General features: G+C 32.8%; 3 protein-coding genes across 5 annotated transcripts; 1 reads left to right on the plus strand and 2 right to left on the minus strand.

Moving 5' to 3' along the window:
* Nucleotides 1-4,334: 4,334 nt before the first annotated feature.
* On the minus strand, nt 4,335-13,434 carry LOC101264112 (uncharacterized). Of its 2 annotated transcripts, none has more exons than XM_004236709.5 (9): nt 13,121-13,434; nt 9,517-11,170; nt 9,075-9,301; nt 8,656-8,988; nt 6,331-6,577; nt 5,622-5,750; nt 5,326-5,541; nt 4,920-5,043; nt 4,335-4,819 (listed from the first exon to the last, which is right to left on the minus strand). In XM_004236709.5, the coding sequence occupies exons 2-9, from the start codon at nt 11,062-11,064 to the stop codon at nt 4,581-4,583; spliced, it is 3,063 nt and encodes a 1,020-aa protein (XP_004236757.1). In that variant the 5' UTR covers nt 11,065-11,170; nt 13,121-13,434; the 3' UTR covers nt 4,335-4,580. The 2 variants fall into 2 exon arrangements, with proteins under 2 accessions (XP_004236757.1, XP_010319264.1); XM_010320962.4 differs by having other exon boundaries at nt 13,042-13,176.
* Nucleotides 13,435-14,684: 1,250 nt separating this feature from the next.
* On the minus strand, nt 14,685-19,411 carry ypt2 (GTP-binding protein). Of its 2 annotated transcripts, none has more exons than NM_001311176.1 (9): nt 19,259-19,411; nt 19,042-19,167; nt 16,917-16,989; nt 16,381-16,481; nt 15,857-15,922; nt 15,469-15,566; nt 15,272-15,334; nt 15,089-15,181; nt 14,685-14,988 (listed from the first exon to the last, which is right to left on the minus strand). In NM_001311176.1, exons 2-9 carry the CDS (start codon nt 19,112-19,114, stop codon nt 14,905-14,907), a joined length of 651 nt encoding a protein of 216 aa, NP_001298105.1. In that variant the 5' UTR covers nt 19,115-19,167; nt 19,259-19,411; the 3' UTR covers nt 14,685-14,904. The 2 variants fall into 2 exon arrangements, with proteins under 2 accessions (NP_001298105.1, NP_001233944.2); NM_001247015.2 differs by having other exon boundaries at nt 19,042-19,173.
* Nucleotides 19,412-21,070: 1,659 nt separating this feature from the next.
* On the plus strand, nt 21,071-23,733 carry LOC101264416 (actin-depolymerizing factor 2). The gene is made up of 3 exons (XM_004236710.5): nt 21,071-21,262; nt 23,027-23,292; nt 23,385-23,733. Exons 1-3 carry the CDS (start codon nt 21,260-21,262, stop codon nt 23,545-23,547), a joined length of 432 nt encoding a protein of 143 aa, XP_004236758.1. The 5' UTR covers nt 21,071-21,259; the 3' UTR covers nt 23,548-23,733.
* The last annotated feature ends 1,491 nt before the right edge of the window (nt 23,734-25,224 follow it).

Below are 25,224 nucleotides of genomic sequence, written 5' to 3' on the forward strand. Positions count from 1 at the left end.
AAAAGTTTGATAAATATTTTAATTTTGGTCAAAATTATTATTACGATACGTTATTATTTATAATGATACAATAGAAATGATGTTCACGTGGTACATATATACCTTTAAAATACACTATAAAATAGTGTGTGTGTAAAACGTCTTTTTCAAAGTTTTACAATAATTTCGATTAAAGTTAGGATATATTTCACACCTTTTCCCTTTTATTTATAATTTTAATGAGAGATTTCGAGTTATAGTTTTGAATATAAAAAATAATTGAGTGTTTTCTTTTTTAATGAGTTTTACGTGGTATAAACTTGAATTAATTGAATCTCAATACGAATTTGAACACTAAATACAACAGTGAAGATAGATCTAATAGTGACAACGAGTTCATCTGAATCGAATACATTCACATAAAGCATAATTTATGCTTAAAATGCACTATATTAAATTATAATAAATAATAAATATGATGAACCCATTATTTTAGAAATATAAATAGATCAATTCTTAAAAGTTGAAGAATTGAACTCATAAAATATAAATACTTGATCCGACTCTAACTAATAGCGTGAAAATCAGAAAAACAATCTTCATAAATAAGAATGTAACACATTCAGAATTTTAAAATAAATATATATCGAACATCAAATACAAAACTAAATAATAAAACTATGTATATTTTAATATATTCATCAATAGAGAGACATCATCCAACAAGTACACAAATTAATGTAACATTTTGAGCATATAAAGCTGTGGGCAAACATAAATAATTTTGAGTCATCATATCATCTTGAGTTCCTAGTCAGATCCCTTTCACTTAGGCACTCACTGCAATTTGACATTTGCTGGGATTCTTGAAACCAGATGCCTATATCCCATTGTAAAAGCACCACTAGCATCTATCTGAAATCGGCAGCGAAGTCAAAAATTTTATCTAGAGTTCCAAAACATATTAAATAACGAACAAATCTCAAAGACATACCTTATCTAAGGTCTTATTACCTTTTTGAAATATTTTTTTTGTAATTTTATATACTTTTTGGTTTACGTAACACTCTGTTACTTCATGCAGTTGAGATATTTGAAAAATATTTGAATGTCACATAAATCAAAAAAAATATACTATATTACATAAAAATGGGATCAAGGGGATAACAGGACGACATTAGTTTAGGTAAAATGTAACGTTGGAATTCCGGTTATGATCTCCTATCCCTTTAAAAAAGTTAACCTTGTAATGTAATTATTTCTTGAAACCAAATCCCATTCCGTCCTCCAGCTCCATCATGATGGAAATATTTTTAGAGGTAAAAATATAATCGTACATAATTTTATATTAAATCAACAAACGCATGACATGTATTTATGCACAAAATTATTTTTTCTTTTGATCATTATTAGTTTATATATTCTTAGCTCGTTAAATGCTTAATCATAACAAGTTAATATAATTTATTATAAATATCTAATCGGTGCGAATAAGCTCCTTTATTGGGGCTATCGATCATGCGATGCCGCTTGGGAAAAAAGAAATGCATGTGTAAAAATAATACTTTCTCAAAAGTAATATGCATATGTATAATAAGTAATATTAACATGAGTTGATCGGATAATTAAAATTTCTATGTATTTTTAATTATAGATTTGAAATTTAAATCATGAAAATAGAAAAAGTTATGTTGGAAGCACTGCCCTCAAAATGAGCCTAACAACGTATAATTCAAATTTAATCAGACTCCAATATAAATATCAAGTACTAAATAAAAAAGAATAAATTAAAAAATATAATAAACTAATACTACCTTAAATCCAATATCTTAAAAGTTAAAACTATCACAATCATAGAATATTCAAAGTTCAAATTTTTACAAGATAAATAAAATATAACAATAAATTGATAAATTGTTTATTCAAAATTTTAATTATATATTCAAATTAATTTAAGATATAAAGTTGATTGGTCAGAAATTACTAACTAATCATATGCAATGTTTATAAAAATAAATAATCGATTAGATTCGCTATTTACTTTTCTTAATTAATATATATATAGTTATATATTATTAGTTATACAATTTAGAACATCTATTTGGAATAATTCCTTCTATTTAAAACGATATACGAATATAATAAATTATAATAACTCTCTAAATTATAAGTTTACTTTTATATATAGTTCAAGAAATGTAATGTGGACCAGAATATTTTATCAAGGATTATAATATAATCGTAAGTATTTTTTTTGTTTTTAATCTCTCAAGCTCTTAATATAAAATTGATGAAAGCGTTTTACCTTTTGAAATGAAATTTTCGTAAGATAAATTTAAATTAGTCATGTCTTACACGTGTCGGAAAAAAAGCACTTTCCAATATTGAATCCAACAAAAAAGAATAGAAAACATAGGGCTAAAAATTAAAGATGAATATATTATTATTATTACTATTATTATTATTATTATTATTATTATTTAATGTAAATGGTATACACCTCATCCTTTGATGACATTATATTTTATTTATCCTTCACAAGTGACGCTGCAAATATAGATGCAATTCTATTTGTTCCCCCCATAGGTTTTACATGTGTGGTGTGACTAAGTTATTGCCTTTTTAACTTAAAAAGTTGTATGCAATAATGGTATAAATATATTACACGATTGATGCAAATTAATGTTGATAACTGGATTGGTATGATAGGTGATATTTTATAAGAGAGTTTAGAAATTGATTTTTTACGTCAAAACTAGTAATTGCAAATTTTTCAAAAAGTTACCCTAATAATTCAAGAGGATATATACTTTTAGGAAAAATTATACAAATGACAAACGTTTATAGTATATTACGCTCCATCGCTACAGTTTCAGATAATTATGATTCGCGGTTACGGTTTCTTAAAATTTGCTATTCGATTCCTAATTGATAAATTCATAAGTTGTATAATTCGACCCCTAATTGTCTAAATCAAGATTTTGTATATCTTACCCTAACTATTTGTATACGATTTGTTGACACGTTCCATTTGTATAAGTTATGAAAAAATCATAATAAATTACCTTGTTTGTATATTGACAAAAAATGTATACAAATTGAGTTCTGAAAAATTCCTATGACAAGTGAAATATACAAACAGGAGTTTTGAAAAACTTCTAAATGTATAAATACAGAATTTATATAGACTTACCTTATTTGTAAAAATACCAATATCTAACAAAATTATAGCTATAAAACATAATTAAGCAAATTGTATCTATCAAACGAAATTATCTCGAATATTTCCTCACCTAACTAAAGGTTAATAAATTAATGATTCTTTCAAAAAAGACAAAACAAATAAAATAACATGTTTCGGATAAGTTTCATATTCCTCTAACTCTTTAGCTTTGTTGAACACTTGTATGATATTCGTGATTATGAAACGCAAAATTACCTATTATATGATCGCACAATATAAATATATTATTATATTGTATACTATAGTGGAAGATATAAGTCTATTTTATTGTATTGTTATTCATAATTCAAAAATCAATAAAAAAGGAAATTAACTGAAGTAAAGGGTACAAGAAATATTAATCTAAAAATATTTATGTATAATTTAAATGAATGTTACGTGACGTAAAAATAGAGTATGGGTACAAGAAATATTATTCTAAAAATATTTATGTATATTTTAAATGAATGTTACGTGACGTAAAAATAGAGTATGGGGTGGGGGGCTACAAGAATGGAATAAAGACGTATTTTGGAAACCCCACAATCGAACACACTTAAGTGATCACTTTTTTTCCACCATGTTGTAATTGGAAAAAATTGACTTAATTTTCAGAGACGGAGATAGGTGAGAGTTTATTGATTTGAATGAAAATATTAGCTTTCTCGTAAATGTTATATTTGTATTAAATAAATATATGTATATTAACATGTGAATCTCAAATAAAAATTAAGTTAATAACCCCAAACTGCTAATCTTCATTCCGCATCTGCTAATTTCTATTTTCAAAGTACCCTTTTACACTACTACTGTTGCGCATCATATGCTTCAACTGACAAAAAGGAAAAGAGAATAAAATCATCATCTTTTATGCGTAATGACGAACATTAGATTATACAAGCTTTGGAGATACTAACAAGCAATTGAAAAAAGATGTACAAATTAAAGAACAAGTATAGCATTCATTCTTTTTTTTTTCTTTAAAATTGGTCAATGATAAACTGGAGTGAAACACAACATACCCCATGTGATTCTATAAGTGAAGTCTGAAGTAAAACATAACAACGACAAAAACATATCCTGTGTGATTTCACAAATTAGGGATCTAGTGAGGATAGGTTCGTATGCAAACTTTCCGAAACCACCAATCATGAACTTCATTCTCTTGGAAGAATAAAAAAAGGGAGGAACAGAGACTTGTTTCTGACATTTTATTTGTACAATTCTAAGTTAAAAAAAAAGGAGGACAAATAATATTTTTCCCTGTTCCCCAAAGAATGAAAACTTCCACCCATAAAATACTGTTTGTGGAGTTGAAAGATTTATTTCAGCATCAATCTAGGTACTTTGTGCAAAGAAATACACCAGAGGCTCAGCTTCAGACTGGAGAACTAATTGGATCCTGTTGCAAGGCTTTCTGGACAAGCTCGGTCTGTTCTTTCACGTGAACTTGGTAGAAACCAGTAGCTGTGGCTGCAGAAGGAGCACGGCCTACATATTTTATGTCGTCTACGTTACCTCTGTTTAGGGCTTTCATCGCAGTAGAAAGACGTGGTGCAATGTAATGGTATGCACCCATGTTCATTGGCTCTTCTTGGCACCAAACAATCTCTGCATCTGGTAACATGAAAATCAAATGATGTCAAATACACCAAGTATTACAGATTACATTACACTAGCAATCTGAACAATTTTAAGACTATTTCAGAGAACATACTTGGGTAGCGCTTCAATTCACGTTGAACAAGGTCATATGGGAAAGGACAAAGTTGTTCCACCCGACAGATTGCAACGTCTTTCCCTTCAACTTTCTTTCTCTCCTCATCAAGCTCATAGTAGACCTGGGAGAAGTTATGAAAGTATACTTCAATGCTGGCAACTTGTGAGCACAAATGAACAATGAACAAACAAAAACACATCAGCCCCTACTCCTTTCAGGGACATCCATTAAAAGTCTTTTATTAAAAAAAAATGAGTGAAACAAGTCAACTAAATTTTTTTATCCATCTAACTTCTGTCATGTAATCTTCTATACATGCTAAACAAATGAACTATATGTGTCTGACATGAACATCGACAAACTTAAAGAGGAAATACAAGTATACGACAAACTAATTACCCACCTTTCCGGAGCAAAGGACCAGGCGTCGGATATCCTCTTCAAGATCCGAGTGGTCATTCTGATCTTTTATTAAGCGCTTAAACCTGGTACCTTGTTTGTCAAAACCAGGGTGGCCTTGGACATCATCAAACTCAGATAGGTTTGACTTGCAGTCCTTGTGACGAAGCAAGTTCTTTGGGGACATTACAATGAGAGGTTTACGGAAGTCTCTATGAATCTGAGAAGGTGACAATAATTCATGAGAAAAACAAATGTGTATGAGCTCAGAAAAATTAAAAAAACTTGCAATCGACATACCTGACGCCGGAGAACATGGAAATAATTTGCAGGAGTTGTCACATTCACCACCTGCAAGTTACATTCCTGAATCTGTTTCCTTAATGTAGGTTCCATGTCCGGAATGACATAGGGGTTATCATCACTCATCTGCAATGAAAAATCATTGCGTAACATTAAGCAATGGACAGAAGTAACAATATATTTTAGAACTATCAAAGAAACACATGCTCATTAATGATGATCTTTCCTGCTTTTGGAGAAGAAGATATATAGAACCCAAACATCATTTCCCACCATGTAGCTAATTGAAATTGTATCATATGGTCAAATAACATAGTAACATGTAGCTAATCACTACCAAAAGACAGATAAAGATCTCGTAACTAAACAGTGAAAGATGCAACAATTCCATAAAGAAGGTTAGACCGAAACACAATGCCCTTCAAAACTGTCTAGGATTAAAAGATACAAAATGCATCAAACTTGGTGTGGTATATGTACTTGACCTTATTACTATCTAGTATGCATCACGGAACGATTGCTTTCATTATATTCACATGCCCTAGACCTGTTGCATTTTGATCTTTTTTCTTTACCAGAGAATGTTAGCATGTCAAATCATATTCATTTCATGTGACTGGGCTAATGCTCCTTAACCAAAGAGGAAGAAGGAAGCCTTTAAATAAGAAGTGATTCCCTTTATGGAAATGGAAATTAGCTATAGTACCTGGAGGAAACGTTCCAAACGTGCACTGGAATGCTCAGGGCCCTGGCCATCATAACCATGCGGTAGAAGCACAACCAACCCACTCTGGCGCAACCATTTGGCCTCTCCACTGCTTAAGAACTGGTCAAATATTACTTGAGCCCCGTTGGCGAAATCACCAAACTGGGCTTCCCAAAGAACCAAAGAATTTGGATTTTCCATGGAATAACCCAGTTCAAATCCAAGAACACCAAACTCTGAAAGAGAACTGCACAGAAGTACAAGGTCAATACATAAGAGTCATACATTACAGCCCTTATATCAGGCAATTTGAGACAACCATAAAATGTATAAAAAAACAACAACTACGCCTCAGTCCTAAACAAATTGGGGTCGGCATACAAAATGTATAATTGAATGATTTAAAAATAATCTAAATATGCTAAAATGTCAGTCCTTATTTATTTTTGGTTGTTGTACAAGGAAAAAAAGCTTATGGAATTTCCAGTATAAACAGAATTCTGCTAATGAGAAGCTTTGTAGGATTTGTTTAGTTTTTCGGTCAATTATATTTTTAGTTCTGTTAGTCTACTGATCACTATGTTTTTAGATCCTCTGCATTCCCTTGTTCTACTTCTGAATGTTATATGCTTACATGCTTCATTTTCAAAATATTCATTGAAATTACTTTATAATTTATGTGCTGGCCTTTTTTTTTAGATACCAATGTATATTATATACACATAGGTTCAACTCAGATCTTGCCAAAAGGCCAAGAAAGGTATAATTGAACTACTAATATGCTAGAAACCCCGCAGATTCAGAGCAAGATTCAGTGCTCAATCGGTTGTATCCTATTAAGATCTTGTGCTAAAATGACTGCAGATATCTTTTCCTTGAGAAGGTAATGAATGCAACTATCTTAACTCTTAAGGAAGATCAATCTTAAATACATCCTTAAATTATTGACACTAATGGCTGCAATAATGGAATCAATTCATAGGCACTCCGCATTAGTTAGTAGTTACTCAAATCTTAGATAACAAATAGTTCAAGCGTGCAATATGAAGAAAATAAACGAATTGATTATTGAGAGTATGCCATTAAATGGATGACTATTGGTTAACAGTACCGGATGATAATCAGGATGATGTGAACCCATCAGCCAGGGATTATTATTTTAGTCCTAGGAGGAGTGATGACCATCTCAAGAACCAAATAGACTGAATTGATGGAAGTCTTTAAGTCACTACAACAATGGGAAGGGAAGCCTTTTCTATTAGAAAGAGGGAGCAAAAGCTGGGCTTTGGTTCCCTTCTCTCTGACTTTATGTAGTCTTTATAAATAAGACTGGTAGAGGAGTTGTCCCAAGGAAACCTCAAGAAAAAAGACCCTGGGCTGGAAATATAATCAGTTAAAGGATTCTACAGAAGCTACTAAGTGACTTTATCATGGGAAAACAATTAAAGGTGGAATAAAGCATGCAAACATTGAGTGAGAAAGTTAAGTAATAAAATCAGTGGAAGGAATCCAGAAGACTGCTATGACATTGCTTTACTTTTCTATAAATGAATTTTCTACACTTCTCTGATATGAAAAATAAATGATTCATATTTCAGGATAATTTATATATGTTTCAAGCATAACATATATCCACATGTATATTTGTCTGTATTTGCATGTTTATAGGAGATTGCTTCAATCTCCGCCTCTATTCACACTAAATCTTAGCTTTAAGGCGCAACAGATGTTGGTGCATTTTTGCACTTTTCACCTTCAACGCACTGGAGCTCAGAAGGTAAAGACATATATCGTTACGTCATTTCCAAAAGGTTAAGTACTTAGCTACAAATGCACGAGTTGAAACATTCTGAACACTTACAACTTTTCAGCATGTTCATCAAGTTCTTAGGCAGATAAAAAATTTGCAATGACATATTGGTGTCATCAAATTTACTTTAATGATACCGTCTCTATCATTGATGTCTTAAGACTCATTATAGGGATAGGTCGGTATTATTAGAGTTCCTTATGTAAATACGGATTTCAATACAGCCTATGTACTGTTCTGCAGAAATAGAAACAATTACCATTTAAAAAAAAAATAAAAAAATTGCAACGACATCAAAGATCAGTTGCAGTATAGTCTCATAAGCATCCAAAAGCACTTCTCTTTTCGCAAAAGACAAAGTGACGCAATCTACCCGCCACAACTAGATACAATCACCAGGATCAAATAGAAACTAAAAATTCAAATTCATAGACAAATATCCAGATGGAAATTGACATAAACGATGATAAAACACTGCAAGCACTGATATGAATCAAACAACCATCAGAATATACCTGTTACTCACGGTGAACATCTCTTCATTTTGGTTCATCATAACATGATCAAGAGGACAGTACTTTGCCCCTGTCTCCTGATCATGAACAACAGAATGTCTGTGACTGAAAGTACCTCTCTCAACATCCTGACCACTCAACCTAACATGATTTCCTTCCACAAGCAATGTTGCAAAAGCAAGAGCTTCTCCCACTGCCCAGTCAACGCCCTCCCCTGTCTCAATCATTTTCTTACGGTCATCAAAAATCCTTTTTACTGCTCTGTGAGGCTTAAAATCGTCTGGAAGGGAGGTAATTGCTTTCCCGACATCCTTCAAGATCTCAGGTTTGACACTGCAAACCAGTGTTTTTAATTTGAGTCTCATAATTCAAGGTTCAAATTACACTAGTTACAGAAAGATGAAAAGTAATAGCCATACCCAGTGTTTCGAACACGTGAAAGCTGTGCAGGTGACTTAAATCCAGACCAGAAGGCTGAAAGCCAATCTCTTTTTTGAGGGACATAGTCTTTACTAGCAACAAACTCCTCATTAAGGATTGTATTGATCTTGTTATGTATTTTTTCCACATCATCTTTTGTCACTTGACCATGTTGTAGGAGTTTGTTTTGATAGATCTCCAATGAAGAAGGATGATTTCTGATGACCTGTAACCACAATTGAGAACAAAATATTATGCTATGACTGCAGTCAAAAGGAACAGAAGAAGCCCAGTAAGATCGCAGAGAAGGTAAACATATTTATACTGTTCATTTGCATCAGTTATAACTTAAAACTGGAAGGTAAATGAGTAACTTCAGCCGAAAAATCGGAAAAGAATATAACTCTGCATAAAGCACAAGGAACGTCAAGATAAACTAACCTGATACATCTTGGGCTGGGTGAAGGATGGTTCATCAATCTCATTGTGACCAAATCGACGATAACAGACAATATCAACCACAACATCTGAGTGGAATGTCTGTCGCCATTCTGCAGCAAGTTCACAGGCATAAACAACGCCCTCGACATCATCGCCATTGACATGGAAAATTGGAGCACTCAAAGCCTTTGCAACATCAGTGCAGTATTGGGAAGATCTTCCAGCCTTTGGATCAGTCGTAAAGGCCACTTGATTATTCACTACAATATGAATGGTTCCACCAGTTGTGTAATTTGGAAGAGCACTTAAATGCAATGTCTCATAAACAACACCTTGTCCAGCAAAGCTACCATCACCGTGGAGCAAAATACCCATATTCTTTGTTCTATCCACATCATTCGAATAATATTGCTTTGCTCTAGTTTTTCCAATAACAACTGGGTCCACAGCTTCCAAGTGACTTGGATTTGCAACTAAAGATAGATGAATTCTCTTACCACCCCTAGTAGGGCGATCATAAGAAGTTCCCAAGTGATACTTGACATCACCAGTTCCCACATAACCAGCTCCATCCGCAGGTTTTGTACCACCGGTGAACTCACTAAAAATTTGCCTTAGTGGCTTTCGAACAACATTACCTAAAACATTTAATCTACCTCTATGTGGCATCCCAATTACTATGCTCTCAACTCCCAGATCTGCTGATCTGTCGAACATCTCCTTCATGCCAGGAATCAAAGTCTCACAACCTTCAAGCCCAAATCTCTTGGCTGCCACCCACTTGGTGGCTAAGAAGTTCTCAAACTGAGTACTCCACATCAACCGGTCAAGAATAACTTCACGTCGTTCGCGGTTGTACTCCCTGGGTGTAGGAGTTTCAATTCGTTCTCTCAACCAATTACATTTATCACGATCAGAAATGTGCATGTACTCAAAACCAATGCTGCCACAATAAGCCTGCTCAAGCCTTGTCAAAATCGCCCTCAAGGTTTGCACGGGGCGATTCTCAGACAAGAAACCAGCCATCCTCCAAACACCAAGGAAGAACTCTCGGTCAAGATCAGCTTCAGTGAACCCATATGATACTGGATCCAAAACATCGGGGATATCCCTCTCCTCCAGATCCAATGGGTCTAATTTGGCTTTTAAATGACCATTAACCTGATAAGCTCTAACAAGCAACAGAAGATTCATGCTTTCTTGAATTGTTTGGCCAGAAATCCCAGGAGATGTGGCAGCTAGGCCAGTAAAATTCCTGAAAAAGTTGTCCCAAGATTCATCTACACTACTTGGATCTTGCTCCCAAGCACGCTGAAGCTCTTCAAGGTAGACACTGCTAGTGCCATCTAAGAAGCTATCAGTCAACTTAGAAAGTGGTACAGGCCTCGGGACTGGTGCAGCTTGAGCTTTTGGCCTGACAACTGTGGTATGAAAATATCTGCTTTGTGATGGAATAATGCGAGTTCTTGGCACATAAGAGCCACCCTGAGACACAGCCCTTCTAATGGCAAGCTTTGCCACACTAGACCCAGCTCTAAACCATGCCATTTCTGTAAATCAAGCCCTCAAATCGAATTTAAAAGTCTTCAAAAGTACCGATAAACCCTCAACGAACAAAACTTCAACACACAATCATTATACCTTGAGAAATGACCTAGTAAGAGTAACAGGAAACAAAATAATCAATAATTCAAATGGAAAAGCAGCAAATAGACAGATACTAATCAACATTTAAGATCAATTTCTAGAATGTAAGTAGCCTCCACGGTCTAGTTTGCAGTATTAGGATAAATGGGCCCGCATAGCCCAAAATTGTTATTGAGGATTCATACAGTCAACGGCAACTAGTTTGGTATTGAGGTGTGGTTGATTGATAAAATGGTTCAGCTTTGGACATTTAGTGAATGAAATAAGCCAGAATAGAGAAAAATGATAACCAAGGATTCATACATCCAATCCAACTAGTTTGGGATTGAGGTTTCCTTGGTTGAATAATTTGAATAGTTTAGCTTTAAGGATGAGCATGAAATGTGCCCAAATGAAGCACAATAATTATATCGGATTCAGCACCCAAGGGTTTGGCTTAGAGTTGGATTGATAACCATAAGATCTCAGGTTCAAATCTTAGAAGAAGCAAAACACTAGGTGATTTCTTCGCATGTGTCTAAGCTGCCTTTATGGGTAGAGCAGGTACTAATGGGAGGTAGCAGGTACCATGGAAGTAGTCAAGGTGCATGCAAGAACCGCGGCTATCAAAAAAGAAAATTTGGTAGAGGATTCAGACAGTCTATTGTGATAGTTTAGCTTTAGTAGAAAACAAATCCCTTCACCATTTAAAGTTTTAAGCACCACAGCTATTAAAGCAAATTTTATGATCCAGCAATGTTCCTGCTCAAGCAATTCAAACACTGAAGAATCGAAAATCCTGATCTCCAAACACGACCAAATCTAACACGGAGAAACAGATTTAGAGTAAAATTTCAAAAACCTTATAATTCAAATTGAATGGAGTTTACACGGAATTGTACTAAACTAAGAGCAGCATTGAAAACAATCAACTGAAAACAAAAATACATGAGAACATAGTAAATCTATGCAACGTTAGATGCGGTAAGTTGAAGTATTAAGCACTACTCCTATAAAAGCAAAATTTTACTATCCAGCAGTCCTCCTGCTAAAGCTATTTAAATGCTGAAGGATCGAAAATCCTAATCTCTACAATTGACCGAACCTAACTGAAAAAAAAAACAGATTTTACAGTAAAGACAAAAAACAACTGGAAAAAGCAGATTTTCAGCAAAACTCAAAATCTCATCATTCAATTCGAACAAAGCTTACACTGACTTGTAATAAATTACAAACAGCATTTTAAAATAATCAACCGAAAAATGAAAATAGATAAGAACATATAAAATCGGTAGCATAAGAATGGCAAAATGAAGTTTAACACCAGTCCTATAAAAGCAGAAAAAGTCACGATCCAACAGTCCTCCTTCAACAGCTACGCAAACGATACAGGATCTAAAACTCTAATCTCCCAAAGACTACTAAAACTAACTAGAAAAACCAGATTCTACAGTATAATTTCCAAATCACAAAATTCAAATCGAACAGAGCTTACATTGAATCATTATTATTTTTGTAAAGAAAAAAAAAAACAAGCAACAATAAAAATGATCTAAAACTCTAATCTCCAAAAAAAACTAACTGGAAAAAGCAAATTTTCCAGTAAAATTTCACAATCAAATAATTCAAATCGAACAGAACTTACACTGAATCATAATTACAAATTTAACAAACAAAAAAAAAACTTACGAGCAGCATTGAAAATGATCTACAACTCTTATCTCCAAAAAAAAAAATAGAAAAAAAAACTACAGATAAATTCGAAACCAAATAATTCAAATCGAACAGAGCTTACACTGAATCACATCATTGAAAATGATCTAAAATTTTAATCTCCAAAAAAACAGATTTAACAGTAGAAAAATCACAATTAAAAAACTGAAATCGAACAAAACTTACACTGAATTGTAGCAACTTACGAGCAGCATTGAAATTAATGAACTGAAAGTGAAAATATAGAAGAAGATTCGAAAAATACCTTGAAGAGTTAACAAGTTTTATGGGTTGAGCGAAGCGAATATAATGACTTTCTAGAGAGTGGACGAAGCCACGTTCAAAGTTGAGCAATCAGCATTTAATATTTTAACAATACTTTTTCCATCTCTTCTCGAACCTCACCAGTCACCATTATTCCCTGCAAAATATAATTTTTGGACAGTTAAAAACAAAAAATTGTTATAATAATAATTGTGAATAAAATATATTTTGTTATAAAATCAAGAGAAAGAGACAAAAGAGATAGATAGAAGAAGGGAAATTTTCTTCAAGTGTATTCAAGTCTCATATGTATATATTACAATAGTAAATAGAGTGAGAAATCACTCCAAAGGTTACCATATTAAGTATCATAATAAATAGATACATATGAGACTTGAATACACTTGAATAATAAGAAAATTCCTCTTCTTTTATCTACATCTCTTCTCTTCTTCTCTTTATAATTATATCTCTTATGAGCTTGATTTTATAACATATTTTATATAATACAATAAAAGATAATTCATTGTTCAAAATTATTATTTTTAATAAACTTTTAATTTATCGAAAATATAAATACTCGATACGAATAATTTTTTAATTTTAAAGTTGCAATATATAAGTTAATAGGTAGGGATCAAAGACTTGTGTGATGTGTTGGTTTTATTTATTATGGTTTGACTATTAATTTTTTATATTATTATTATATTATAAAATTTTATTTTATTTGTCAAAAATAATTTATTTTTTTTTTATATAATATCCATCTTTTTCAAAATAAACTGCCCCATGTAAATGGTCTTTTCCTGTGCGTGTTAAGCCACAAGTGTGATCTGGAAACCAATACTTGTCAAAGGCACAGTACATTTTATTTCTTTATTTATTTTCATTATTATTAATTTTAAAGAAAATAGATCACTTTCAATTTTATTTATTTTTTTCCTATTTTATTTACAGAATTATGATATTGCTTCTGATTTTTATTTTTCTATTCGGTATTTTGCGCTACTTTTAGGGATCGATTAATTTAAGTTATATTTATACAAGATCTATTAACGTAAAAAATGTTCTTCAGTTGAATCTTATCGTTTTCAAAACTAAGAGTGGAACACTAAAAATGACATAAAATGGCTTATATATATGATTTCCCCACTATAAAATTGAGTAAAAATGTAAATTCCTGTATTGTAAATTAATAGAAATTATGTTTGTCTTTTTTCAGTTTTTGGAAATTATCTTAGACAGCAACGTTTTAGTCTCAATTTATTATGAAATCGACAAGTTAGTGTAAAGTCACAAGCTAATGCGGACTACCATCATCACGCGCTAAGTGCGATGATAATATGAGTTAGATCTTAAATAAAATATGAGTAAACTATTCACATTGACAAAACAACTTATTCGGGACTGAAGCGTAGCTATTATTAGTCTAAGATTTAATTGAGAGTCTGTTGAGGAAGAAAAAAAAATTAGGTTATAACTCATGCATGCATTATATTTTTCTTTCACCTTCTAAATCAAAGCAAAAGCTAATAGTTTCATGATTAAAACAAGGAAAGGAGATGAAATCCTAAGAGACATAGATAACAAAGAACAATAACCAAACAAAGGCTATTAAGCTGTATATGACAAATAGATTCCAAATATAAAGTAGAAAAGGCCTTTGACACACCAAACTTGCCATCCAATGGCAGATAAATGGTAATGAAGTTCACAAGGATCAGTTTTTCATCCCCACCAATTTGTACATCCAAGTGCAATCAAGAAAACAGTAGCCAACTCGGCTTACGAACCACAGCAAGATGACTTCTGGGCACCTTGACCAGCAGTTCCTGCCTGATCGGATTGGTTGATCCTGATTGACTGAGGCTGCACGAACAGAGAGGACATATTCATACACGAGATGTACTAATAACTCGAGTTCGTTGAAAGAAAAGAATAATGGAAGGCGAAGGAACTATCTGCGTACCTCAGTCTTGGAATCAGATTCTGAAAGCCTTTGCTTGATATCCTTACCAATTGAAAAGAAAACTTCTTCGACATTCAGGTTTGTCTTTGCACTCTGCAGTAGATATTGTCATTTATCAGTGACCTGAACTTTACTACATCCGAAAAAACTTTCAATTTCTACATCAGAAAGAATTGGACTTACTGTTTCAAAGAACTTAATGCCATATTCATCAGCAAGAGCTTGACCTTTGGAAGTTGGCACAGCCTAGATAGGAAAAAGGAATAATAATATCGATAACATCTAATGGAAACTCTTGTGAATCAGAAAAGAAGTAATTGATCAAAGAAGTTGGGACAAGAAATTCCAATGGTTACAATTTTCATAAATATAATAATTACCCTTTTGCTTTCATCCATATCAGCCTTGTTCCCGACCAAAATCTTGTTGACATTATCAGAAGCATGCTGCTCTATGTTGCGAATCCAGTTCCTGATGTCTGAATGGTTCAGTTAAACATTAAACAATTAAGTTAAATCTGCTCTGGCAAATGCTGAATCTGGTTATCAAAGAGCAATTTTTGAAAGGTGGTCATGCAACTGCAACTTGAGACCATAAAACCAGCTTAAGCTCAAAATTGGAACAAAATTATCACATCTCTCAGCAAAAGAAAGATCACACTGAACGATAGAACGTCTACATATATAAGCAGGTAGCGAAAAAATGAATTGAGAAAAAAATCGAAGTTACAAAAGAAGAGCATTGACGCAAGCTAGTGAGAGCATTTACTATTGAAAGAAGACTCGTCCGTGACATCATACACCAGCAGAATCCCCATTGCTCCTCGGTAATACGCTGTGAACAACCAAATTCAAACTTGAATGAGACACAAATTGAAAATGAAAGAAAATTTCACATTTGAAGAGACCTTTTAATTCAATCCCCTAGCAATTTTATTCCAAAGACTTCATAAGTGCTGAGAAACTTCCCAATTATGTGGTAAAGTACATTTTGAAAAATTAAAGTATGTGCATATACAAGTTATCCAATACCCCTGATAAAAGGAATCATTAACCATTGACAAGCTTCAAATCAATATGGTCACTACATATAGCCGCTCCAAACTCTATTTATTTAGGACACAAGTTACACAACAAAAAGTCTTTGTTTCATTTAACCGTTGCAAGGAGCTAACATCCTAGGACATCTGCAGATCCAGAACTAGTAATCTTTATTTCTTTTCACCCTTGCAAAAAGCTAGGACTGGAAACATTTCAATCCAACAACACTCGACTCACTGGGTTTGGATATACCTGTTGTGATAGTGCGGAAACGCTCTTGACCAGCTGTATCCCAAATTTGTAACTTAATCCGCTTGCCATCAAGTTCAATTGTTCTTATCTTAAAATCAATTCTGTAAAAGCAGAGCAATCCGGTAAATATGAAGGAGGAGGAGGAAAAGTAAAAGCCAGGAAAAAGATTGAGAGGAGGCAATAATCAGTGCAATGAGGTATAAATTCACTTTATTTTTCAAGAATGACGATCCCAAACTAGACAGTTCATATAGCATCCTGCACAAGAGAGCACATTTTTTCTACTCTTTTTTTCCAGCACAATATTTTCCTGCTACATTTCAAAGATCATTGGCGTATAACTTTTTCACAGTTTCTTGGAAACTTCTTCAATTATCAGAGTAACACCTCAAATTTCTGCATCATTTGACTAAAACGATAGTCTTGCCAAAGGAAAAAGAACTAACTGTATTGCAGTAATCCGAAAAGATGTACTTCGGTGTCTGAAACACAATCTAAGTAGTAGCTCCAGAGGAGAGAGAGTCAAGGATACAAACCCAATAGTTGTGATGAAACTTGTTGTGAAGGATCCGTCTGAGAATCTCAGAAGTAAACAACTCTTTCCCACACCTATAAATATAACCATCATTAAGTGTAAGGAACTGATAATTGATGTTATACATGGAAAATATCCTCTATTCTTTGGTAATAAATAAATAAGCAACCTACTTAGTGTCTAGAAATATAGTGAAACTGTCGCATCTTCCTACCAATTCAACAATGAGTCTCTTGTGCTTAGAATGAGAGTTTGATCATATTTATGGCCAATTTCCGTCTATCATATGGACAAAATAACCATCCTCGCTCCTCTCATTAAAATACTTCAGGTTTTCAAATGTATTACTACTAAAATCAGTTTTTTTAAAAAGGTTGTGGCCTTGACCTTCATATTCAAATTTTGCATCTTAACTAGAAATCCTTTCTAGAAGCCTGTTCATGGAAGATCTTGCCTAACAATGATAAGTACCTAAAGTTCAACCTGTAACTAATGGTACTCTAGTCACTATGTGAATATAGTAACAACATATTGAAATTGTCCTTTAATTAATTTCAAAACTATTTGAAGTAGGAACATTTATGTTTCAGCAACTCTATAAAAGTTCAACCTTTCGTTTGTGTGTTCTAGATTCAGTTAAAGATGAGGAATAAACAGGGAGAGGTTGTGGTAACTGACCAAGTTCGGCCTAGGATGAATCCTATTAGTACCTTTTTATCTCTTAGGTTGTTCATATATGAGGGCTGGAGTGAAAAGGGTGTTGGATGCAGTATGCACTTAGGTGAATCAATGAACAAATCAAGCATTTTGGTCGAAGCTGGTCAAGTTTACCAAACACGGATGTGAGACATCCATTTATCATATTATCAAAGTGATCCATCAAGTATGGTGAAAGAACAAATGTCCAAAGATACTGAGGTGGGGAGTATAAATTTATGGATGTAATATCTCTATAAATCTGAGTGATTCTCATATCCGCGTCAATTTTTTTCCCAGAAAAGGAGAAAGGTAAAGAAGCTGGTGGTCAACTCAGAATTAGATGCAGCACCCTTGTTGTTTCACTAAGCCTTCTAAAATTGAAGTATCTCCCATGTTCCTACTACTCTAAATTTACAGAAATAAAAGTTGTGTCATCCTTGAGACACAGCTTTGAAATTTTAATTTTAATTTTAAAAGTAAGAGAATACCAAAAAAAGCTTTTTGAACTGACTTTCACAGAAGACCATCCAAATCCATATTCAAATTTCCTAGAGAACACAACAAAATTAATCATAGAAAGAACAAAAAGTAAGCTAAGAATGATGAACTAATCAGTACACATCTCTGGACACTTGAGGTTAAGAGGCTTCACAAGGAAACTGGAGACTTATGAACTCAGATTGCTGAAAATGCATTTGTCAGTGCCCCATCCCTCAATTGCAAGCAAAGACTAGAACTATTTAGCATGAGCTTAACTTAAAAAAGAAACGGAACATAGTATAACCGTAAGGAATATCAAATTGGACAGCAATTGATTAGAAAAATGTTGAATTGGAGCATCACTATGGCTGCACTTTAGGAGCTCCAGACCATGAGAGAACACCTCACAACAAATGATAAAACTTACTCTCTCTGGTCCAATTTATATGACACTTTTCATGCTCTATAACATTTTAAATTATGTCACACAACTCCATTTTTAAATACTACTTTCAAGATCTCAAATTAGATTAAACAACTAAAAAATTTGAACTTATATATTATGTTTGTTCCATCAAATCAACCATAACTTTTATATTCTATTCCATTTTCATTAGTATAGAAATCCAAGTCGATTAAACATATTCTTTTCTATTGTGACATGTCAAATAACATCTTAAACCATCACGGGTACTTGCTACCTTCCACCAACACAAGTACCAGGCAACTCCGCCCACCCAGGTTTGGACATAAGGGAAGAAATGTGCTTTACCACATTACCCGAAGCCCATCTTAACCAAATCTCACCAATTTCACGTAAAGATACAATTTTTTTCCCCAATTGATAAGATTTATTGTGTTATTCTTCTTTTCTAAAACCTTATTTGCCTGAAAATGGATTCGATTAACTTGTGATAAGAAAAGGAACAAATCAAAAGCAAACTAACCGCTATCGCCAATGAGGAGAAGCTTGATGAGATAATCATAATCTGCTCGAGCCCTAGCTGGTGGAGCTGCCATCGTCTTATTCCGATATGTATAAATTTGAATCAACAATCCAAAACCCTAGAAATCTGTTTCTGTAAACACACAAAATGCAAATGAATCAGGCTTTAATTGTATAACAAAAAGAATGAAATTCGTAAATTCAACAAAAAAACGCACCGAACGGAGAGAGAGACGGAGGTTATCGAGCAGGTCAGAAAGTCGCCGGCGACATTGGGCTGAAGGGGAAGAAAAATTGTGAGATGGTAGAAAAAAATCTACCAAAGCCCAAGTGTATATTGGTGTGCGACTTTTGCTTTGTATTGGTATTTGTATTATTTGGGGAAGTGGACCATTTGTTCCTCCAAATTGTTTTTCTATTATACAAATAATTTCTTTTTTAAAAAAAATGGTATTACCATAGATTGTTAACTTTACCATTTAGAAATGATATATATCTTATCGTGAAAGTGATTTATATATACTTTATTGTTATACAAATAGTTGATATATATCATTATCGAGCTATGATTCATTTAACAGAAGTGGAAAAATTATTCCCTCTCCCTCTTGTTACTTGTCCATTTTTTCCTTTTTCTTTGATTACTTGTTAATTTTGACAAATCAAGAAATGAAACTTTTTTGACCCATTATAGCCTCAATTAATTATTTTGAAAACGGTTGAACTTCTTGATAAACTTAATTTTTAATTCATCCATTTTACAATTCATAGAGGTAAAATGATAAATTCGTTATGTCAATAATTATTTTCTTAATAGGTGTGTTATGCAAAAGAGGATAAGTAATTATGGATAGGTAGAATAGTTTTTTTAATCCTTTTAGCAAAATTAAGGTACATTATAAAAAATTTTCATGTAATAATTGTTTTTGACCTCTTTGATTTTTATTATTCGAGTTTCTTATTTTTTTTCTTTTATTCTTTAGTTTAAATAAAAAAATTTAAATCAATTTTTTCGGTAATATTGTAATTTAGTTTGTATTTGTAAAATAAAATTAAAAATTGGGTATCTATGATAAATTTTAGAAGAGAACTAGTTAAATATAAATAAACTTGACCATCAAAATGATAAATTTAAATTTGTCGTTCAAACGAAAAAGTCCAAAAAAATTATGTGTGAGAAGGATCAAATATATCCCATATGTATTTTATCTTTTTTCAAAAATAAAATAAAATTAAATCTCTTCTGTTAGAGGAAAATCGTATATGTGAGTCATTCGTATAACAATAAGGGTATATATGAGTCACTTTCATGACGTGGGTATATCAACTCTACATGAAAGTTAAGGGATATATTAGACTTTTTTCTACAAAAAATTATTTCCTACCAGATGTTTGGTACCCGCGTTGGAGTCCATCTAAATATAAATTTGTGCTGGAAGTCATACATCAGGGAGCAAAATGCTTCCTAATAAAGGTAACTCTCCATACGCAACGAGACCCGAACTAAAAACCTCTTAATTAAAGATAAGAAGTACTTACACTTCATAATCTATCACAACCCTTGTTAGTAGCTTACATTAATATCAATCTGAAACTCAAATCTCGTATTGTAATAGAACATAATAAATTATAATATTTTACATCAATTTTCCTCAACAATTTTACATTGGATAACTTTTATTTAGCTACAAGTAGGATCATCACGTGATTGATTTTACGCAATAAACATTATTCGTTTAGAACAACGAACATTATAATATCAATATCAAAATAAGAGAGATTTATTCAAACTTTCCTTATTTTCACACATTAAATTCAAAGTCACAACACCCCCCCCCTAAAAAAAAAAAGTTGTAAGAAGGGTAAAAAGATTTTCTAAAAATATCAATGTCACCATGCATAATACATTGGGTAACATATCACACTTTGAAAATTAAGACTAACCTAAAATTATATTAAAAGAGTTATTCGATAAATTAATTGAATTTCCGTTAAAAATATTTAATATGCAAAATTATAATCAAGATTTTAATTAAAGAAAAAAAAGATAAATATATATTTGAATAATCGCATCTCCGAAAAAAGAAAAAAAGAGATAAAAAACAAGAACCCCTCTTCTTCGTATCTGGTCTCATTTTCCCCCAAATACCAATTTTATCGGAGCCCTAAATTTTCTCCATTTTTCTCATCTTTTTCAAATCTGTTTTCTCGCCTCAATCATGGTTAGTCGATTTTATTTTGTATATATAAACTTTATTATATACGAAAATTTTATATATTAAAGATTTTTATTTAGCATTACTTCGATCTATAAAGTATATGTATAATAGACATGATTTTTCTGTAATTTTGATGAAAATTTTGAGTTTGGGTTGCTGATTGCTTAGTGTTTTATGGATCTGATTCAGTTTATTTGTTAGATTGATGTGGGATCTATTGGTTTTGAGCTATGAAGAGCTCTTTTTTTTTTTGTTAAATCATTATTTAGATCTTTGTTTCAATGTTGCTTAGTAGTGGTTGGACATTAAAACTGTGATGTATTTGATTAAATGTAAAAATAGTGCTTTGAAGTATAAGTTGGAAAAGTTCTATTTGGGAATTGAAGTTGTGTTAGAACATGCATTTAAGTTGGAAAAAGTTGGAATTTTTTGCTTGGGAAAGATTTTTTTGTTTCACTAATAAAAATGTTTTGTGGAACTCTTTAACTTGAAATTTTTTTAAAAATCAATTCAATGTATAATGAAAAATGGTGTTGAAAGAAAATTGTATGGACAACCAGCTCCAACTGATTTTTAAAAAATGTTTGATTCTTTTGGTCCAAACCTCACGTGTGGGATTACACTGGGTTAGTTAGTTGTTATTGTTGATAATTTTGGTGAGATCATGGTTTGAATTGTGAGTTCTTTGCTACAGCCTACAGGCCTGTCTTGCATGCAGAGTCTTCTGTGTGTTTGATTATAACCCTTTTGTGTTTTGCTCATCTAGATACTGTTCTTGGTAGAACTTCTAGTCTTGCTAGCTTGATTATGAAAAAATCCAGGGTAAATCTCAGATTTCAGAATAGGAGTGTGGATCTATGTTTTATTGGATAAAATTTCTTGCTAGCATTGGGAAATAAGGCTGCGTCTTGACAATTTTTGGTTGACTGAAAAATGAATATTTGATGTTGAAGCTGGATTTCGTTTTTCTTTTTGAAGTTGTAGCTGGAATGAAATCATTATTTTACTTGAAATACTCCTAAACCAGTTATTGAGCGTCAGATTCTATATTTCAAGTTGAAGCTGAAATAATAGACAAATTGTTAAACAAACATGATTTTGCAAATTATGCATGTCCAAGTGCCTACTAAGTTCTATCAGCGCTTTACTCTATTCATAGAATTTCATTGAGGTTCGAAACACCCAAAATCAGTTTTAAGTTAACTTGAAATTTATGAAGTGACGCTGGCGTTGATTATACAAAGTTTCTAGTGCTGGAACACTTGTACCTTGGAAGTTGCATTTGGAGCTTTTATTAATTTTATTGATGTGGTAGTAAGGTCTCACAGGTTGATGCCACTGCTCTTCCCCATCCCTCTTCTGAGGCAGAAGAATTGAAGAATGACCAACCTAATTATGGTTAGGTTGGAAATGGAATTGTCATCTTTCTCTTGTAATTTGTTTCTTCACAGTCATTTGGTGGAGATATTTTAAGTGGGCAAGATAAATTCTAGAAGTAATGAATAGGACTTGAAGATCTGAAATGCTGCAGGCTTTGGTTTCTTTCATTGTTCTTCGTTTTGTTGATTCTTTGTTCTTAGGGGAGGCGGATTATCTGGAAGTGTGATTGGACTGATTGGATAATTTTAACCTAATGATTTATAGGTCTAAGACGAACTTGTTGATCTAGATAGGGTAGTTATCCCATTACTATTCCCCTGTGTTTCTGTTCAATGTGTTGCATTATAGAACGTCTGAGATAATATTGTATATTACAAAAAATTGTAGGCTAACGCAGCATCTGGGATGGCTGTGCATGATGATTGCAAGCTGAAGTTTTTAGAGTTGAAGGCAAAAAGAACTTACCGTTTCATCATTTATAAGATTGAAGAGAAGCAAAAGCAGGTTATTGTGGAAAAGCTTGGCGAACCAACTGAAAGCTATGAGGATTTCGCTGCAGGCCTCCCTGCTGATGAGTGTCGATACGCTGTCTATGACTTTGATTTCATGACAGAAGAAAACTGCCAGAAGAGCAGAATATTCTTCATTGCTTGGTATGTTTGACTCAAATTTGGTGATATAAACTATCATCTTGTCGGTTTATACTCTTGGTTATCATGACCTTTTGTTTTGTCTTTTGTTGAAGGTCACCTGACACAGCAAGGGTGAGAAGCAAGATGATTTATGCAAGCTCCAAAGACAGGTTCAAGAGAGAGCTTGATGGATTCCAGGTAGAGCTGCAAGCAACTGATCCTACAGAGATGGGGCTTGATGTTTTCAGAAGCCGAGCTGGTGGAATTGAATGTTGAGTGTGTGAGTGTCTTTGTTTATGTTAAGTGCTTATAGTTTGTGGGGAAGTAGAACTTGGTTAGTTATACTACTGGCTTGTCGTTCCCAATCACCTTACTCTCTAAAGTCTCTTCTTCTCAGAGAACTTCAATACTTTTTAATCCATGTTATATTGTTACTCATGAAATCAAGGAGTTATCTTCTTACATTGAGCATCATTGTTTTCTTTTCATTGATCATACTCTTTTAAGTCTCATCTATTCAGAGAACTTTTATAGTCTTTAATACATTCTTATTGTTACTCGTGAAGTCCAGGAACATCTTGTCACTTTGAGCATCATTATTTCTTTACCATGCACTTAAGTTACTTCCTTTTCCACCTTTCCCCACCATAAGAAAATAAAAACAGCCTGAATTGAGGTACAACATATACTCGCACGCAGACACAAACACAGTATGTTTAGCTACTTCTCGTCATTCCTTTGGTTATGTTGCTTTTTTGCACGAGATGTTTTTTCAGTCGTGGTTTAAGTATTAAACTGGACTGTAGTTCTAATGGAAGAAACCTATAAACAGAAACTACTTTGCCTAGAAAATAGCATTGTGCATGCCCATCTTGTGTGCTTGGTTGGAGAATCAGTAACAAGTAGGCTTGAAGCAAGAAATGCTCTGAGCTTTAAGCTGCACGAGCGAACTTGCTGAACATAATGTTACTACATATGCCCATGAGTTTGTGTGGTGAGAGATAAGTTGTTAGTAACACAAAAAGTTGAAGAAAAATAGTCGAAAGGTGGTCTCATTTTTTTTCTTTATTCAAGTATGTATTTATTTATACATATATTCAGATTTTGCTCTAGATAAGACAAAATTGAGGTACAAGATCCACATTGATGACATTTACTAGTTGGGAATATGTTTTGTCTTGTTATAGGACTTCTAATATTGTTACTGTTACTATTATTTATATACATTTAACCTATTTCACTTTATTTATTTGGTATCATGATGACATGAGTTGAACTTATGTGGGGAGGATTCGTACATCCAAACTCCAACTTGTTTCAGATTGAGGCGTATTTGTTGTTATTATGTGTTTATACATGCGTCAATAGCCGCATGACAGAATTCCAGACCATGGAGGTTTTCACAAGTCTCTGTTCCTAAGAGGGTGAGAATCTTGTCTCCCATACAGAAGTTTTTGGGAATAGAAATTGGATTTAGTTCAGATGAATGAAAGTTGAGGAACATGGACAGTGAGAATTCATATAGCGAATTTCTATTGGCTTTGAGATTGAGATGTACTTGTAATTGTTGTAGACAAAGAATAATGAACAAGGAGCATACTGAAGTATTGTTTAACAGGTGTGGAAATTACAATTATGGTTTAATCACAAAAAAAAAAAGTTCGAATTGTTGTATGAATTCTCACTAACCATGCCTTACGAACCAGGGAATTGGGTCATTTGCACTTTTGTTCCTATTTTGTGTTTGGTCTTTAATTTATATTTCTTGTAATAAATAATATTTTTTTGCGGGGTATAAGTTTTTACTTTCGTATCATAATATTTCATGTGATGTTCGGGCATGAAACTTTAGTTTCTAAAGAACTATATATATGTTTCACATGCACAAGTTTGATTACTAAGGGTAAAAATTAAAAATGACTCATTATGTTTAATTGATATTTTTCTTGTGTA

Source organism: Solanum lycopersicum, chromosome 4, assembly GCF_036512215.1.
Source record: "Solanum lycopersicum chromosome 4, SLM_r2.1".
Lineage (NCBI taxonomy): Eukaryota > Viridiplantae > Streptophyta > Magnoliopsida > Solanales > Solanaceae > Solanum > Solanum lycopersicum.

What these genes read in the sequence shown, in the direction of transcription:
- LOC101264112 (XM_004236709.5), bottom strand. Translation starts at nt 11,064, where the DNA reads ATGGCATGGTTTAGAGCTGGGTCTAGTGTGGCAAAGCTTGCCATTAGA. An exon ending in CCCAGCCCAAGATGTATCAG is followed by an intron (nt 9,302 to 9,516) that starts GTTAGTTTATCT and finishes TTGTGGTTACAG; the next exon opens with GTCATCAGAAATCATCCTTC. An exon ending in TCCATGTTCTCCGGCGTCAG is followed by an intron (nt 5,542 to 5,621) that starts GTATGTCGATTG and finishes TCACCTTCTCAG; the next exon opens with ATTCATAGAGACTTCCGTAA.
- ypt2 (NM_001311176.1), bottom strand. Translation starts at nt 19,114, where the DNA reads ATGGCAGCTCCACCAGCTAGGGCTCGAGCAGATTATGATTATCTCATC. An exon ending in TTTCCGCACTATCACAACAG is followed by an intron (nt 15,923 to 16,380) that starts GTATATCCAAAC and finishes GGTTGTTCACAG; the next exon opens with CGTATTACCGAGGAGCAATG. An exon ending in GGACGAGTCTTCTTTCAATA is followed by an intron (nt 15,567 to 15,856) that starts GTAAATGCTCTC and finishes TGAACCATTCAG; the next exon opens with ACATCAGGAACTGGATTCGC.
- LOC101264416 (XM_004236710.5), top strand. An exon ending in AGAATATTCTTCATTGCTTG is followed by an intron (nt 23,293 to 23,384) that starts GTATGTTTGACT and finishes CTTTTGTTGAAG; the next exon opens with GTCACCTGACACAGCAAGGG.